At 41.7% G+C, this 17,992-nt stretch overlaps 1 protein-coding gene and 1 long non-coding RNA gene across 6 annotated transcripts in view; one reads left to right on the top strand and one right to left on the bottom strand.

The window, feature by feature from the left end:
* FBLN5 (fibulin 5) overlaps window positions 1-10,587 on the top strand; it is a 56,099-nt gene extending 45,512 nt beyond the window's left edge. For all 5 annotated transcript variants that reach the window (XM_083616637.1, XM_083616636.1, XM_083616634.1 and 2 more), the window contains 6 exons: window positions 1,907-2,023; window positions 3,379-3,498; window positions 6,240-6,359; window positions 7,821-7,947; window positions 9,797-9,989; window positions 10,081-10,587. In XM_083616637.1, the coding sequence (XP_083472763.1) occupies window positions 1,907-2,023; window positions 3,379-3,498; window positions 6,240-6,359; window positions 7,821-7,947; window positions 9,797-9,989; window positions 10,081-10,242 (839 nt within the window). In that variant the 3' untranslated portion in view covers window positions 10,243-10,587. The remainder of the gene's footprint in view (window positions 1-1,906; window positions 2,024-3,378; window positions 3,499-6,239; window positions 6,360-7,820; window positions 7,948-9,796; window positions 9,990-10,080) is intronic.
* A 365-nt stretch (window positions 10,588-10,952) lies between these two features.
* Window positions 10,953-14,824, bottom strand: LOC310766723. The gene is made up of 2 exons (XR_014550388.1): window positions 11,777-14,824; window positions 10,953-11,411 (listed from the first exon to the last, which is right to left on the bottom strand). It is a non-coding gene; the product is annotated as an uncharacterized lncRNA (long non-coding RNA).
* Window positions 14,825-17,992: the final 3,168 nt, after the last annotated feature.

The following is a 17,992-nucleotide window of genomic DNA, read 5'->3' as shown; positions in this document are numbered from 1 at the left end:
CCGCTGTGGCAGGAAGGTAAATGGCGTTTCTGTGTGCTCTGGTTTCTCTCACGGTCCTCTGTGCGTCAGTAGCGGTTTAGTTATGCTGGTCACATGACCCGGAGAGCTGTCTGTGGCCAAATGCCGGCTACCTCGGCCTGAAAGCGAGATGAGTGCTGCACCCCATAGTCACCTTTGATTGGACTTAACCGTCCAGGGGTCCTTTACCTTTACCTACATAGCAAACAGTGTCTTGCATCCAAACAAAGTATTGGGTTTGCTATGAGTCAATCATATCTCTAAAGCATAAGTGAGTGTATCATTTGGGCTGGCCAGATGCACAAGGTGTTTGAGAAACCATCATTTTGATGTTTCTTCCTATTCCTTGAGCTCCAGTATGACATCTTTTCAATAAGTGAACCAAATGTAAAACACATGCTATCAGCCATTATGAATTTGTGTTCCTTCAACTCACGAAAAGATTTTCTGAAATTGAACACATTCTTTCTTTAGAGATACTAGAGTAAGGTTCCATCTGGTCATTGGCCTTTTCCTACATGCATGGTAATAAAACTTGCCTTTATTTTGCCATTTTCATTTCCTGGCCTTGGAATCTTGGTCTATCCAGTCTAAATCCCAACATTTTACCCACTACATTTTGATATTGCATTTTTAAATTGTTGTAACCCATCCTAGGACCTCACGGAGAAGGGCAGGTAAGAAATATAATATCATACTGAAGATCTGGAAATGCCTTTTAAACTAAGATTTGTTTAAGCTTCTTCCTATTATTATTATTATTATTATTATTATTATTATTATTATTATTATGAAAAAGTGTTTTTAGCCAGCACAACAATCTGGTAGACTTGCAGCTGTTCTCCTGACCACTTTGTTCTGAATGCTGCCTCTGAAGGAGGACACTTTTGGCCCATTCTCAGAGTCCAGAGGTGGTGAAGAAGCCTCAGTGCTGCTGCTGCTTTCACACCAGCAAAGATTTTGATTACCATGCAAGTCAGTGCAGCGTTCTTTTAAATGTAACTTTTTTTTTTTTTTTACAGCTGGGGGAAAGTCGCTGCTCAGTTGTCGAGCTTCCTCTGTTGCAACATAATTTTTGCAGACGTGCTCACAGTGTGATATTTTCTGCTCTGCTTCTTTCTAATACCACACTGGAACATTACGAGCTTGAGAAATACAAATTAAGACCAAAGATTTTTTGACGGTGTATGAACAGTGAGCAGCTTTATTTCTATATTACAGCTGCCATGTTTATTAATTGTACTGATCTCCAACAACACACTAGTCTGCTAGAAGCTATTAGCAAACATAGTCCCTGTTGAACAGGCTTAGATTAGAACCAATGTGCTAGTTCATGTAATCGAGTGCCTCGTTTTTTTGTACAGCTTGTTCCATGCAAGAGATTTTGCTTGCTCAGCCCACCATTAGAAGGTTTATGATGGTATATTAAAAAAATGGTTTGTGCTTCTGGTATACAGGGTTTCTGACCACTGTGCGTGCATGCAGTGATCTGGACTAAAAGCAAAAGGCATCATGAGGAGAGTGTTGGTATGAGTTGGCCTTCAATGAGTTGCATAATCTTCAGTTCTTCAAACTCAGACCCCCAGATGTTGGGCTACATCATCTCCAGCCAGTTTAGCCAATGGTCAGAGATGATGGGTGTTGTAATCCAACAGCATCTGTGGACTCAAGGCAGGCATGGACAGACCAATGGCGAAGGGAGATTACAGGGTTCAATGAAAGAAGATTTTGTGTGCAAAGTAATGGGCCTGAACAATACAACCTTTGATCACACTGAAATAATGAGATCTCTTAGCAAATGGTTGTTCGGGGTGCATGCGGTTATAAATTTTACTGTGTGACAGGTGCAACTAATAGTCTTGTTTGTTGTTCACATTTTTCTTTGCAGACATAGATGAATGTCGCTATGGTTACTGTCAGCAGCTATGTGCCAATGTACCAGGCTCCTACTCCTGTACATGCAATCCAGGATTTATCTTGAATGAAGATGGAAGATCATGCCAAGGTACCGTTTGTGCATGAGAGAGAGAAGACCAGAGAGCACAGTACTTTTTAAGCAAAACATTCAACTGATAGAGCTTTCCGAATCTCTTTGGGAGGGTATTCCAGAGGGTTGGTATAACAACTGAAAAGGCCTGTTTCCATGGTGTTTTCAGACGACAATCCATTGGCTATGTTATGGCCAGCAGAGTCTCCTATGAGGGACACAAAGTCCAATGTGGCTTTCAGCAGGGGGGATATTCTGCTATGTAGCCTGGTCCCATGCTGTTTAGGGTTTCCATGAGTTCGGCTTGGGAGCAGCAACAGGCAGCCAATGCAGATCACTAAGCAAAATATCAATTTACCCACAGCCTTAAACACATTTATGAAGTTTAATGCATGGTGGTTCTTGCAATTTTCTTTTATGAAAGTCCTTGTTCTCCTTCAGCTGCAAAATCATCAAAGCTCTCTGGTCCTGAGTGTGGGGTGGGAGAAATCTCCTAGCAACATGCCCATAAAAAGTAATCTTAAGAGTTAAGGCTACAGTTTGTTACAGTCACAGACACGCCTTCATCCATTGCCCTTTCCCCCTTGTTTCATCCTGCTGCTTTTGGCCAGGTTTTGTTATGATTGAAGCAGTCAGAGTCTTAAAACTTGTAGATAAACAAGGAAGCACCTGCAGGATACACTTCAGTTTTGTTTCCCATATTGGTCTGAACCCAAACAGACTATGCAGAATCTTTTCAAGATGTCACAGTGGTAAATTGAACTTTTCCAGCACTGTAGCTTTGTTTGCATGTCAGCGTCCGATGTGTACTACCCCATGTTGCCCACTGAGTATAGTGGTTCCCTTGGCACAGTAGCTCCCTCTGGCCTCATGTACAGAGACAGTTTGGGCAAACTAGGAGTAATTCTTACTTGCCATAAAGTAGTTCCACAAAGAGAATGAGCAACTAACTCACACATCTGTCACCGCTTTCTCTCTAAAGTGGTGATTTGTACATCTCCCAGAAATGACCTTTAGAACATCTCTCAGAGACAAAAGATCAGCTATGTTTTATTTATTTTTTCTGTGGGCTGTGTGTTCAATGTCATGGAAGGGATGAGCAATTTATGGACCTTCACACGTAATTGTGCTACAGCTGCCACCATTCCTGACCACAAGCTATGGTGGTTGTGGCTAATGGGAGTTGTAGTCAAACAACATCTGGAAGTCCCCATCCCTGCCTCAAGGGAAGAAGATACTCCAATTACTTTTCTCTCTCTTTTGTAGCCAAAATCATCTCAGTAGGTTTTAATTTTAAGAAGTTCTTTTTCATTGCTGTAAGCCTTAAATAAACTAGAGCCTTGAAAAAAGTGATTGATGCCGCTTTCCCACAGATGTGAATGAATGTACAACCAACAATCCTTGTGTGCAAAACTGTGTCAACACCTACGGCTCATTCCTTTGCCGCTGTGACCCTGGCTATGAATTAGAGGCTGATGGTATTAGTTGTACTGGTAAGTAAAAATTGTGGGCATTATTATCTTGGCTTTTAAGGGAAAGAATGTTTTTTCCACATGTACTTACATTGTTTTAAGAACAGCAGCAACAACAAATTGTACCCCACCCATCTGACTGGGGTGCCTTAGCCACTCTGGGTGGCTTCCGACAAAATATAAAGGTACACAATGAAACATCAAACATTAAAAGCTTCCTGAAACAGGGATGCGTTCAGATGTCTATGGAAAGTCATAAGATTGTTTATCTGTGTGACATCTGACGGGAGGGCGTTCCACAGGGAGGGCACAACTACTGACAAGGCCTTCTGCCTGGTTCCCTGTAACTTCACTTCTTACAATGAGGGAAACACCAGAAGTCCCTTGGAGGTGGACCTCCATATCCAGGCTGGGTGAGGGGAAGTGGAGATGCTCCTTCAAGTATACATGGAAGGTTAGAGTGATGAAACTAGGAAGGATTAACAGGAACATCTAATCCCACAAAATGTAGGACTCTGAGCAGTTATTTCCATTGGTTTCAATGGAGCATACTCTCAAGTAAAGGTGCTCAGGATTGTGTGGGTATATGTATTTTGTTGAATCAGTGCCTCTTAACTGTAGAACCTTAGACTACACCTTGCTTGGCCTCCTGCAGGTGAACTAAAGAAGCATTTACAGTACACATGTTCTTGCCCCAAGTGTGTTGGCAGTGACCTTAAATCACTGAAGTCAATGAATTTAAGCATATGACTGCAACAAGGATTATACGGCTGTTTCTTGTGCTTTCATACTTGTTTCAGTTATGGAACACTTATTATACACTTGGTTTAATTTGAAAATGATTAGTTAAGCCTGTTTGTGTTCTGAAATGGTCTCCTGTGCCTAGTTACATGAGTCAAGCTCTGGGAAAAACACATCTCCGAAAAATTCTCCCCCCCCCCATTTACCATAAGTAGATGCAACGCTGCCTGGCTTACAGTAAAAAGAACACTCGGGTGGGTCTTACTCAGAGGAGACCTATTGAAATTAACGTACCTAGCTGAGTCATGTTCATTCATTTCAGTGGGCCTGCTCTGAGTTAAGTCTAGCTGAAGACCACCCTCCGTTTGTGCAGACAGGGGACCTCTTTGGCTAGGGGTGAGGAAACTCAGGCCCAGGGGGATGAGTGTGGCCCTCCAGGCCTCTCCAACTGACCCTCAAAACTCTCCCCAAGTCACACTCCCTCTGCCTAGGCCATGCCTAGAAGGGATGCAGCTGCTGGGCTGAAAAAGGTTCCCCTTCCTTCTGTGGAGACTGGTTCAATAGGGAGAACGGGGCACTGCCCCCTGACCTCACTCTGTCCCCATCCAGTTCCCACCTGCCTGCCTTCTTACTTACACCTAACCCAGGCAGTGGCACTGCCTGTCAACATCTTCCTCCTTAGTCCAAGGTTGCCTCTTGTAGGGAGCAGGATGGGGCAAATCTAGACTTAAGTCGGATCTGCCTGTCATTTGCTCTGGCTTCACTTCCTGGTGGCCTCTCTGCCATCCACCTCACCTGTCCAGTGAGCACCAGCCACCATGGCCTCTTCTGCCTTAGGTAATTCATCTGGGCAAGATTTCATTTTAAAGGGAAAACAGTACTCCAGACACAGCATTTGAGCTGGTATTTCTGCCTACAGTAGAGCTTTTTCAACATCATGATGTACTTGCTAAAGAATTAGTACACTCCATGCTAAACACTTAATTTTGGTACTTTTGAGGATCAGTTCTTAATTTGGCATATTGCTACTAGACATGCTCCTTTTTTCACCATATGCCTGCATTTGTTATTTGCAGACATCACAGGAAGGAAAAACCCAAAACCCGATGATTTCCCTAAGAGATACAGCATGCCAGTTCTGGGATTAGATATCGTAGTTGTCAAACCCAAATCCCCAAATATTATTTTGTTTGGTGTTGTTATTGTACCTAAAATTGCAAGGTCCTGTACAAAAATAGTGCTGGTGTTGCCCATAGATTCCTTTGACCTCCTCTCCCATTAGTGTCAAAAGGGAATAAATCAGCTTGGCTTTTCTTCACTTTGGCTCAGCGTTGGAATTGCTTTAATCCTGTGGGCTTCTTCTGAATCTAAAGTTCGTGCACATCTCCCCAAATATACCAAATCAAATCTGGTTTCAATCAACGTTTTGGAAGTTTGCTTAGTCATCCTAGTATTGTGAAACCCTTTGCTGGCCTAGTCTGGCACATCTGTAATGATTCTAAAATTGGTTAATGGCTGTAGATTATATAACACAATTTACACAATCCAGCAGCTTTACAAGGGGCAGGGCAGCATCAGAATACCTTATCTAGGAAAGGACAGTTTTAGATAGGCAGCTTCCCAATGTGGGCCCAGAGTGGCAGGGGTGGGCATACAAAACATGAATGGTACATAGGTGGAGAGCTCCTTTGTCTCATAAGCTACATAGTGGATAAAGTCAGCTTGGCTTGCCGCACAGGACTGGTTCAGGAAGTGATATATGGCAGGGAATATGATGTGAGGGTGATGGGAGATGGGCTGCCCTCTGTTTGTTTAGGTGGAATTCAGGTCATGAGATGGTCCATGGTTGCGGCCTCCAATGAAACTCAAGGGCAACTTAAGAGGGTCAGTAAGCACCATAAAACTAGTGTTATAGAAAATGGGTTGAGAAACATAGGTTGAACCACTTACTCATATTGGCAAGTAATGGTCTGAACCTATCACTAATGAACTGCTAACTCTTCATAATCCCAAATTTACAGATATGGATGAATGCAGCTTCTCGGAATTTCTTTGTCAGCATGAATGTGTCAACCAGCCAGGTAGTTACTACTGCTTCTGCCCTGCTGGCTACGTTCTTCTGGATGATATCCGATGCCAGGGTAAGAACATTTTGCCAGCTGGGTTTTTTTTAATTAAAAAACCAACACAAGAAAAAACATTAACCTTTTTCTCGAAATAATAGTTAATGAAGCAAAGGATGAACATAAGGTCTAAGCAATTAGAAATGCATGTTGGGAGCTATTGTGCAATGCTGCTGAACACATAACTATGTGTGTGGTGTCATTACAGTTCACAAGGTTCTTGGCCTAAGCAAGCATTCTCCAGTGCAGTTAAGGATTACATAACAGGTCCCATGCTATTCCGTTTTTTCTGCTCCAACTGTGAAGAAAACGTCAAATCTCCCAATGACCTTAATAGAGAGAGTTGACTCCATACTAAACATGCTTGTTTACTACTGTATTGTGGACAGCAGTGAACTCATTAAAATACCTTACCAAGCAACCAGTTCTTCTGGGTGTATATAGCATTCCCCCCTCTACCAAGCATAATTGGAAAGTGTTGTTTGCACTGGATCCAACATAGCAAGAGTTAAGCTCAGCAAGTTTTCCTCTCAACCTGTGCAGAAATGCAGTTAGCTTAAGTCCTCCAGACAATCGACTGTGCCTGAGTTACAGGCCCAGATGGTGAACGGTCAGTCAGTGTAAATAATGTAATGGAAAGTGCAGCATCAGTCAGAGAGGATGTTGCTGGGTCCCACAGGTACATCCTGGTTCATGCTAAAATAATTCTCCAACACAGTTGCGTATATGCTTCTTTGATAACACAGAATGAAGCAGTTATGAAGAAGCCTTATCAAGTATGAACCAGTCATCACAGTGCCTTAGCTCACATCAACATTCTCCTTCAGCACACTGATTACATTGGTGGGGAAACAAATATGGAGTATGGCCAGTTGAATTACATGGCTAGGTCACTGTTGCCCCACTTAAAGGAGAAAAGGTAGTTGGGGGCCATAATGAAACCTCCTGGTCAAACCCCCTAATTCCCTTCAATTTTTGCTAGATCACACACCACCCAACATAGCTTTATCTCATAATTCTATAACTCCTTGAGGAGACATCACAATGAGTTTTAATTACGTGCTTGTTTTGTTGCCCTGTGTTTAGGGTTTGAGAGTTTTGATATGATCCGCAGTGAATTGTATGATCTCACATTTGCAAGAAGCTGAGCCAATATTTATTTGCTGTTCCTTCGTCCTCCTCTTCTTTGGGTACATTCAGACATGTCACACGCACACACACACTCAGAACAACCCTGTGAGATAGATTAGGCTGAGAAAATATGACTAAAGTCACTTAGTGAGCTTTGTGGGTGGAGATTCAGTCCCTGAAAACACTCTAAACACTACAGTACATCCTACTGGACATTATACATGCGTAGCATCTTGCAAGACTCTTTCAGATGTGTTTTAGTTAAATAGTATTGTGTGCCACAAGTGCTATGGGGTTAAAACACTTATTAAAATATACCAATATTTACTTCTATTTTTTGCATTTTAGATATTAACGAATGTGACGTTGGGAACCACACTTGTACCTTGCAACAAACGTGTTTTAATGTCCAAGGAGGATTCAAATGCCTAGACCCAATAAGGTGTGAGGAGCCTTATATCCTGATCAGTGAAAAGTGAGTAATATCCTCATAGAAATAGGAGGATATTTATCTTCTTCAAGAGGCATGTGCTGTTTGGACTTTCTGCTGCTAGCTTTGCGTTACACAATTCAGATTTTAGGGATCTTTCTCTGATTCCTCTTTAGGTGTATGCATGAAGTGAGAATGCAACTGACAGAAAACTGGAAAAATTGATTTCATATGGCTATGCTCATCAAGAAGCTAGAACTACCTGTAGCTCATTGTTGAGTGCATACTCAGTGCCAAACCCAGGTCTATTGCTGTGTATCTGGCCCTTAGCTTAAATAAAAATCTAACTCTTAACGGCATGTATCCCCTCCTATAATAAGACATTCAATATGCAGAATCCTTGTGAGGATGAAATGAGTTGTAGACCTTCCCTGACCTCCTGGCATTCTTTATTCAGTCTACATATCTCATCAGACTCACTTCAAGTCCGCTCCCTTCTACATAGAAACATATGAAACTGCCTTTTATGCAGAGTCAGGCCATAGGTCCAGCTAGGTCGGCATTGCTGCAGAAGTGCTTTGTTGAGTGCAGCCACTGCACTAGCTTTCTCACACTGGTGGGTTATGGTTGTTTACCTGGACAGGTGAGGTGACAGGGAAGTTGGCATGGCTTCCAGTGCTCCTACAAGTGAATCTGCACCACACCAGCCACCTCCCAGCAAGCAACAGCAAGCAACCTGCCAGGAATCTAGCAGAGCATCTTCACCCCAGCCAGTGAGCTGCTTCTGAATTACTGATAGCCGCTCTTTGGGGTCTCCCAGCCATATCTGGAGATGCCAGGGATTTAATCTGGGACCTTCTGCATGCAAAGCAGATGTTCTAAAACTGATGTCCCTTTCCCAGTTTGTTTTAGTCACAGCGTGGTTTACACACAAGAGTTTTCAGCAGCAATAGGTTCTGCTTCTCCTTGATCCCACATTAGTCCTTTTTCTATCTGCACTCTTGAGTCCATCATTTCTGCCTAGCCCCTGATGGAGATGCAGATTGCTCCTTCCCACTCATCAGATGATAGATGCAATGAGCAGGGAAAAGGCAATATTGGTCCCATTCTGCATCAGGCCCCCTTGCTTGCAATTTGTGTGGGCAAAGCCTGCACTTAAGGTAACAGACCTTAACAGAGCCAGTGTATTGCCTTGTCTGCCCCCAAGACGATGTTATAAGAACTGCTTCTTAGCTTCTTTTAACAGTAACGGGCATAAAATATAAAATCCCTTGTCAGGCCACTAGATGGCAAAAGACTCAACTGTATTTCTAGTTAAGCTAGAAATACTGTATGCTTATGAAGAAATAAGAGCAGGTCTTATTAGTCATTCAAAGTTGAGCTGTCTATTCCATAGAGGATGTTGACGGTACATTGTTTGCCTCTCTTGATGCAAAACAATGCATTTAAGGTTTAAGAACCCAAGTATAAATGGTATGTACATATTAATGTAGGTCTTGTAAACTGTGGAATATCGGTCAATAAACGGATTGATTTAACTGTTATAAACTGGTTAATCTAACAGGTGATTGACTTCACAAATTTGTTGATAAACACTTGTAACACAGCAGGGTGTAGATTATAAAACAGGTTATAGAGAAAACTGAAGTTGAGGATGCAGAGGTTGTGCTATGCATTCAGATACTAGATATCCTTTCTTGCTAAGCAACACAAAACAAATTCTCTTTGGAAATTTGCTCAATGTCAGACACAGCAGCAATAATAATTAGTAGTGTGAATAACTCATTCAGGAAAACATATGCCATTATAAATGTGTTAATTTTCAGAGTACTGCATGACTCTCCGTTGTTTTTGGTGGCAATACTACTAATAGTAACAATTTCTGTTCTTCCAGTCACTGTATGTGCCCAGCTGAAAATCCTGGATGCAGAGACCAGCCATTTACCATTTTGTACAGAGACATGGATGTTTCAGGGCGCACTGTGCCGTCTGATATATTTCAAATGCAAGCAACGTCCCGCTACCCTGGTGCTTATTACATCTTCCAGATAAAATCAGGAAACGAGGGAAGAGAATTCTACATGCGTGTAAGTGGGACAGGATCTTGCATGGCAGATTTCTTCTTCTTCTTTTGAATACTGTTTAAAACCTCAAGCTCTCTTTGTGTCTTCCACACAGCAAACTGGACCTATCAGTGCCACTCTAGTGATGACCCGTCCTCTGAAGGGGCCACGTGACATTCTCTTGGACCTGGAGATGATTACTGTTAACACTGTCGTCAACTTCAGAGGAAGCTCCGTCATTCGGCTGAGGATATATGTATCGCAGTATCCCTTCTAAACCAAGAGTTTAATTGCTTTATTTTGTAAAACACACACACACACACACACACACACACACACACACACACACCCAGCTGAAAAGGGCATTATCCCTTTTCTGCCAGAACTTTCTTCTCAGGAGTCAGTGCGTCTAATAACTCAACATGAAATCAGCAATAAAAGTTGCCATAATGGCTCATATTACAATGATGGGCCAGACCTCCTCCTCATGGTTTGAAACCACCTGAGCATTACATTGCCAATGGATTCCATAGGTGTTTTTCCTGCAGTGGTCATGTGCTGTTAAGAATCTTTTGTCTTGCTTTCCAAAACTTTTTATACATTTGATTATAAGCTTAAGAAACTGTGAAGTTCTCCCCCTTTATCCTGGCAATGCTGTTTAGCAGAATAACCAGAGAAACCGTGGGAAATGCTGGCTTTTGCTGTTCTGCTCTTTTTTCTTCCGCTAACACTTGTGGAATCAGGGAACCACCAACCGCCTTCTCAAAAAGGTCTGTGGAATCATCAGTTCTGACCCTGTTATGTATCTCTATAGAAACTGCCCCTCATTCATCTTCCTTCCCCCCCCCATAAAAAAAATCCTTCTTTTCAGCCTGGGTTCTTTTCTGCCTTAAAATGTTGGGAAGAATCATGTAGTCACACATGGCCAAGAAAACTGAAGGAAAGGACAGTGGCTCAGTGATGGAGCATCTGTTTTGCAAGCAAAGGGTCCCAGGTTTAATCCCCAGCATCTCAAGGTAGCGTTAAGGATACCCTCTGCCCTGTCTAAAACCCTGGAGTCATTGCCAGTTAGTGTAGACTAGCCTTTCTCAACCTTGGGTCCCCAGCTGTTTTTGGACTGCAACTTCCATCATTCCTAGCCAGCATGGCCAGTGATCATAGATGATGGGAGTTGTGGCTCAAGAACATCTGGGGGCCTAAGGTTGAGAAAGGCTGGCGTTGACGATGTTCAGCCAGGTAGACCAGTGGCCTGACTCCGTTTCCTATATGCTTCTTGAAGAGCTCCCCCACTATCCAGGGCCATGTGCTTGTAACATGCCATAGACATTTGATGCTGAAATCTGAAAAATCCCACTGGACATGCTCAAGCCACTGGGTTCACAAGTTGCATCTTTTTGGATCCCAGCCACTACCAGGCACTGGGTTTTGATGGAAAGATCACTAGTACTGTTTAAAATAAAAAAGTAAAGGGACCCCTGACCATTAGGTCGTCGTGACCGACTCTAGGGTTGCAGCGCTCATCTCGCTTTATTGGCCGAGGGAGCCAGCGTACAGCTTCCAGGTCATGTGGCCAGCATGACTAAGCTGCTTCTGGCAAACCAGAGCAGCGCACGGAAACGCCGTTTACCTTCCCGCCAGAGCGGTACCTATTTATCTACTTGCACTTTGACGTGCTTTCGAACTGCTAGGTTGGCAGGAGCAGGGACCGAACAACGGGAGCTCACCCCGTTGCGGGGATTCGAACCACCAACCTTCTGATTGGCAAGTCCTAGGCTCTGTGATTTAACCCACAGCGCCACCCGCGTCCCTACTGTTTAAAATATTTATTGTAAAATATACAGGGCCTGGTTCTCCATTTACAATTTGGGCTCCGTTTATAAGTCTTGTGATTTATAATCACAAGACAGTCTGCCATAGATAAGGAGCTGCGCTATGAAATCAAACACATGCAGGTCACATTTCAGTAGCTCTGAGAAACAGTCTGCATTCTGAACACCAAGAAGAGGCTTCTTTGTTCTCTTCTGTTAGTAGGGAAAGCAATACCTAGGGTTGTGGCACAGTTCAGTGGTAAAATGCATACACGTGGGGGCAGAGGGAGAAATTCCGTTCAGTTCACATTTAAAAGCAAAACTTGCAAAATTGTACCTAGTGAAACAATATGCTGACTAAAGCACAGCCATCTTTCTAAATTCTCACTTCTCCAAATTTTGCAATGCAGTTCACACAACTCTGAATTTTGCGATTCTCTTCTCCAGCCACGCAGTGTATGCTGAAAAATGCATATATTAGTGAAAATGACGTGCTTAAATGCATTGTTTTAGGAAGAAGTGTCTTGCAAAAATGTGTATATTAGGGAAGACAGCATACAAAAATGTGTATATTTGGAGAAATTGGCACAAAAATGCTGATGAATTTTCGTGAGTATTTTTTATTTAAAAAGTCACAGGCTGATGTGGAAACGTAGAGAACTGAATTTAAGGCTGGAAAATGAGAAACAGAGAGAAATAGAAATTGACAGGTTCGCTCATCCTAAGCGCACACAAGATCCCAGTCCAGTTCATAGCTCTCCAATTAAAGGATCTCAGGTACCAGACTAGGAAATATGTCTGTCTGATGCCATGGACTGCTACTACCAGCAGCAACTGTAGACCATTTGGGATAGAGCATTTCCCTTTGGGGAAAGAGAACCTGTAGCTCTGTATGAACTACACACAGTGGCTTATGCCCCAAATATCCATTTTTATGTTGCATGGCATTTATTTGCTTTGGGGAACTTTTTATTTCTTGATTCTTAACCATTTCAAGATGTGAACTATTTCACTCTCTTCTGCTTCTGTTAGATTGCTTCCAAGGTTGAGCTGACATAGGATTTAGCTAATGTGAACTAGTTACACAAGACTTAACAGAGCAATCCTAACCACATCTATTCAGAAATAAGTCCTATTAAATCCAACAGAGTACTCCTAGGCAAGTGGGGTGACGATTGCAGCCTTAGTCTGCTCTCTTAAATGCACATCCCAAATAGCACATTTGCTCTGAATTTCAAAGGTAGCTCAGCAGCTAAGACAGCCAGGGCCAGGAAATTTAAGATACGAAGATATTGCCTGTGCCTCACCTGGGATTATTGTGGTTGTACACAATAATGCTCTTCTAAAATCCCAGCGAGGTACAGCAAGAAGATATTTATGGGAGCAAAAAATGAAACCAATTATATTTAGGATACAACTGTGAATGTGGCTCCTAGTTTTTTTCATAAAACATGTTTTCTTCTTCCAATATTGTTTGAAGGGTTGATTTCTAGCACCATTAGTGTAACGTGTGCACTTCTAAATAATTTCAACAGATCTGTGTAACAATAGATAGTCATGAAATTTATTAATATTATTACTGTATCTTGCTTAGTTTTCACAAAGGTTTTTGAGAGAGGAACAGATTGTTCAGGAATTTAAAACATTAAATTGTTCAAAATTTTAAAATTCAAGTCAATTATAATGAATCTATATGCTTGGTTAGTTTTTTGGAATGGTATTCCAAAACCATTAGAAGTTGTGTTCTGGGCCTAGTTGTGCTTAACTTATAGGCTGTGCAACATGTTAATATTAGAGGATCAATCTCCATGTTTAAATTTCAGTGTTTTAAGCTCCACAAATTCTTCTGTGAAACAAGCAACGTTGTGCGGATCCAAAGAAAATATGGTTTGCATATCTAGGTTGGGACTCTCAATAACCTCTACATTAAATGATTAAATATGGTTTCATAGAATATACCATTTCAACAGACTGACAATTATTTCATGGGACCAGCACACCAAGAAAACATAGGTACATAACACAAACATGATTTAATACTCTAGCTTGAATATTGCAATGAACAAGCTTGAAGTCTTCTTAAAAGTATTTTTCAGATGGGTTTTTGCCACAATGGTGTCCCCAAGTATAGCACTTTATCCAACACAGGGGTGAAATGGTGATTATTCACTTACATGCAACAAAGGAAAGAGGTGACCTTGAGGCACCGGTGACATGGAGGCTGTTCCCCATTCCTAGTGACCCGTAGCTGTTGAGAAGCCTGTTCCTATCAGAACCTCTTTCCCCAGCATTGCCCTATCATGGGCCCTATCTGGGTCAATACAATCCATTCTCACCAACAACACATACATCTTCATAATCCAGATGGTCATCATTTGATACTGCAATGTAACTACTTTCCAACACAAAGAGGATAATGTAATTTACGCTACATGTCTTTGGTGTTTCTGATTCATACACAAATCCTTACTAATTTGTATCTGAACCGAGCTTTTTTTAAAAAAATAATTAAAAATTCTTGCATTATTTTTTAAAGATTGTGAATGAACACAGCATTGAATATGCCAATGTGGAAATGTTCTTTAAAGTGTTTGTACAAAAAAAAAAATTCCAATAAAATTATAAGTGATTTTTTTGATGTGAACATTATTACTTTTTTTTAAAAAAAAATGAAGTTACAATAATGCACAGGGGTTTATTACTTTAGCATTTCTTAGTATTGTTCTGTGCACCCCAGTTTCCAAGAGACTCCAGGGTGTTCCAGAACTTACCCAGGGTTCAGTTTCCTTGGAATGAAGGTTAATGGAGACTGGGTTTTTTTTATATGTATAGGTAATATATAGGATATATATTACACATATACACAACCTGAGCATAGGACAGGGTGGGGGGCTCACAGCATTAACACCCCCAATAGATCTTGCTTCTTCATTACAGTTCCAGGGAAACTCCAAGCTACAGCTCTGGGTCAGCAGAGAGCAAATCATGCCTCTGTCTCCAGCTTCCAGCACCAGTCCAGTACACACATATAACACCCCTATCTTGGCCAATGTCAGGGACTGGACTGAAGAGAAGGGCGGGAATCGCCCCCTCCTTCTCCTCTGCTTCCCCCCTCCCCTTCTCCAGTAGTTTCAAGAGAAGAGGGAGACAGGATTGAATCACAGCAGAACGAGGAGCTGCCAAGTTATGAGGTATTATAGGAGGAGGAGGGAGGGGAAGAACTGCCAGCAGAGACATCCTTGGAGAGCATAGAAGCACCACCATCCCTGCATACTTGCCGCTCACTTAGAATTCAAGAGCAAAGGGCCCAATAACATTTGACTCCTGAGGCCCCCCGTCGAGCCACGGGCTGTAGATGGGGAAAGACGTGGAGGAGCTCAGGGTGAGCAACGTCACTATGGAGTTAAGGACTGGATTGTTTGTCTTGCACCACAATGAATAAATAAAACCATAAGTACAAATTTTAACCACAGTCCCAGCTTGGGTGCAACAGAAAACTGCAGTTAGTATAAACCAAGAAGTGAATGCTTTCATCTTCCCCTTGTACCTGAAGCGGTGTGTGTGTGTGTGTGTGTGTGTGTGTGTGTGTGTGTGTTTGCATCCAAGACTCAAGCACACTCATTCTCAAACATGTTATGTCTTAAATAGGATGGCCATGTAGCCTCCTTTACAGAGGATAGTCCTCTATTGCTGAAGTCACACCTGTTTGCTCTGGCTTTGGGCACTTGAGGTCCATTTTTTTTTTAGGGGGGTTGACTTTGTATTTCTAATTTTAAGTTGTTTTAAGGTGTTTTTAATATCATGTAATACTGTGTTTTAACATTAATGCTTTGTTTTAATTGTTGTAACCCACCCTGGGGCCACAGGGTGAAGGGCAGGCAATAAATTGTAATAGTAATAGTTGAAGGGCTATTGGGTCCAAGTGTGGTTTAAAGACAACCCCAAGAAAAGCGTTGGGCTTGAAGTTGCTCATCAACAATTAGCACCTAAATAAAAGTTAAGCAGGTATGCAAATCACCCAGTCACAGCCTTCCTCAGTAGGAGATGTATTGCATTTCTATTTAAATTATAATAATTATTTCTAAATATGATTCCATACACATAAATGAGCATGCACAAATATTATGCAAACCCATATCCCCTTTTCTATTGTAACCTGCGCCTTTAAACTTGCTAAGCAATTTATCTACAGCAGCAGTGGGGAACCTCTGAGGTCTCCCCATTTGGCCATTTTAGCCAAGCTGAGCATTTCTCAGTGTTGGGCAGGTAAAGAACGGGCTCCCTGACCAAAGTGGATCTGCAAAGCTCTGTATCTTTGCAAGCCCACCGTGACTGTCAATGCCTGCAAAGGCACAGTGCTCTGCAAGCACCAAGAGTCAGCCGACTGTTGGCACTTGCAAAGCTCTGTGCCTGTGCCCACAAGGTTTGATTTCAAACTGCACAGGCAAGGAAAAATACAGTATGTCAGCTTATGTCCCCCGATGTCCACCTGTGAGAATGACCCATGGGGCTTGGGGCAAACCTAAGGATCTGGCCCACCAGTTGGAAATCTCCCCTCCCCCCCAATCTAGAGATGGGGTAAAGAGGTAGCCAAGTTTGCTGATGATACCAAATTGTTCAGGGTCGTTAAAGCAAAAGAGATGGCAAGGAGCTTCACAAGGATTTCTTCAAACTGGGTGAGCAATAAAATGGCAATTGCATTTTTTTTTATCATTCTGATTATTTAATACCATGTAAACAAGTGTAAAGTGTTGCACATTAGGGGAATGGGGATCCTAATTTCTCATTTACACTAAAGAGGTTTGTAGAGACTGGCCATATATGAAATGCAGGAGTCATACTGGATAACTTGATGGAGAGGACAAGTCAGTATGCGGCAGCTGTGAAAATGGCAAATTCCATAATTTCTTGGATCTCACAGTACTAAATACTGGAAGAAAAAAATCCAGTCTGTCTGCATGACAGATTCACCACTGAATTCTTTTCCAATGGAATGCTCCCCTGTGAAGGTTTACTAGAGTAAATTTGGAATGTTGTATAGTCTTAATCACACAGACTACTAAACAAAACCAGCTCATACGTCACGTTGTGTTTTTTTTAACCACTCCCCAGCTAACTCTTATGCGTGACTGTGGTAACACATGTCCTGCCAACATGACATTCATTGGGACACATTAGACTTGACAAGCTATTCACAGCGCTGATAAGGATCTTTAGCCATTTCAAATACAAATGAACATCTCTGTTGCAAGATTCAAGTGCCACCCATGTTTCACAGAACTTCCCTGTACTGCACACCAAACAGATTAATTCAGAAGCGGGCCCTTGCCGAAAGGTGCCTTAATAAAGACAAGGAGATGCAGAACCAGATGTTCTAACTAGCCTCCTCCAGGACATATGACGACTGACTTATTCTCATGGCAAAAAAAGGTTGAAAGTTGAATGCCTCTGGTGATAAACCTGTAAAGTCAGTTTCAGCTCTATAAATAGGTATGGTTATCAAAGGCTCCATGAATGTTTAATGTGCTTTTAAACTTCGGTGAAAGTAGTTAATCTGTAAACTGGTGTAGTGGCTAAGAGGCTGAGCTGTGAATCAGAAAATCTTCCATTCAGATTTCACCTCTGCCATTAACTTGCCTGGCAACTGTAGACTTAGACAAGTTTTTTTGCAATGTGGGGAATGATACTGATCTGCCTTGCGGGGTTGCTGGGAGAATTACTGAGACAATGTACGTGGGCCTTGAATACTCTTAATGTATGATGCAAATGCTAAGTTATTGCTGTTATTTTAAAACAATCATATCTTTAGCTTCATTTTTATGTTTGAGGGTTTTTACAGTTTGCTGTATTACAATTCAAAATTTCGCAGAAGAGCGAAACACTGAATTCTGCAAACTGAATAAATTTTGCAACTATCTTTTTTTTCTGATAATTTTTTATTCAAGGTTTTTATAACAATAACAGACATATAACAAATACATAAACAGACAAAAACGAAAACAAAACAAAAAAAAAACATGTACCATTTCATATCTTAATTTCTTATACCTTTCTTCCCCGACTTCCTCATGCCTCCCTTTTCTGTATTCCAAATTCTTATCAATTACTCAGCAAATCTTCCTTTATTTTAATTTTAATTTAATCTAATCTTCCTTATTCTCCTTGTCTTAACCCTTGCTAATAGTAACCGTTTACTTTCCAGTCCAACATCATTCTAAC

This window comes from Podarcis filfolensis, assembly GCF_964270895.1.
Source record: "Podarcis filfolensis genome assembly, chromosome: 1".
NCBI classification, from domain to species: Eukaryota; Metazoa; Chordata; class Lepidosauria; order Squamata; family Lacertidae; genus Podarcis; species Podarcis filfolensis.
The sequence above is the reverse complement of the archived record's forward strand: the minus strand, read 5'-3'. Positions and strand labels throughout refer to the sequence as shown.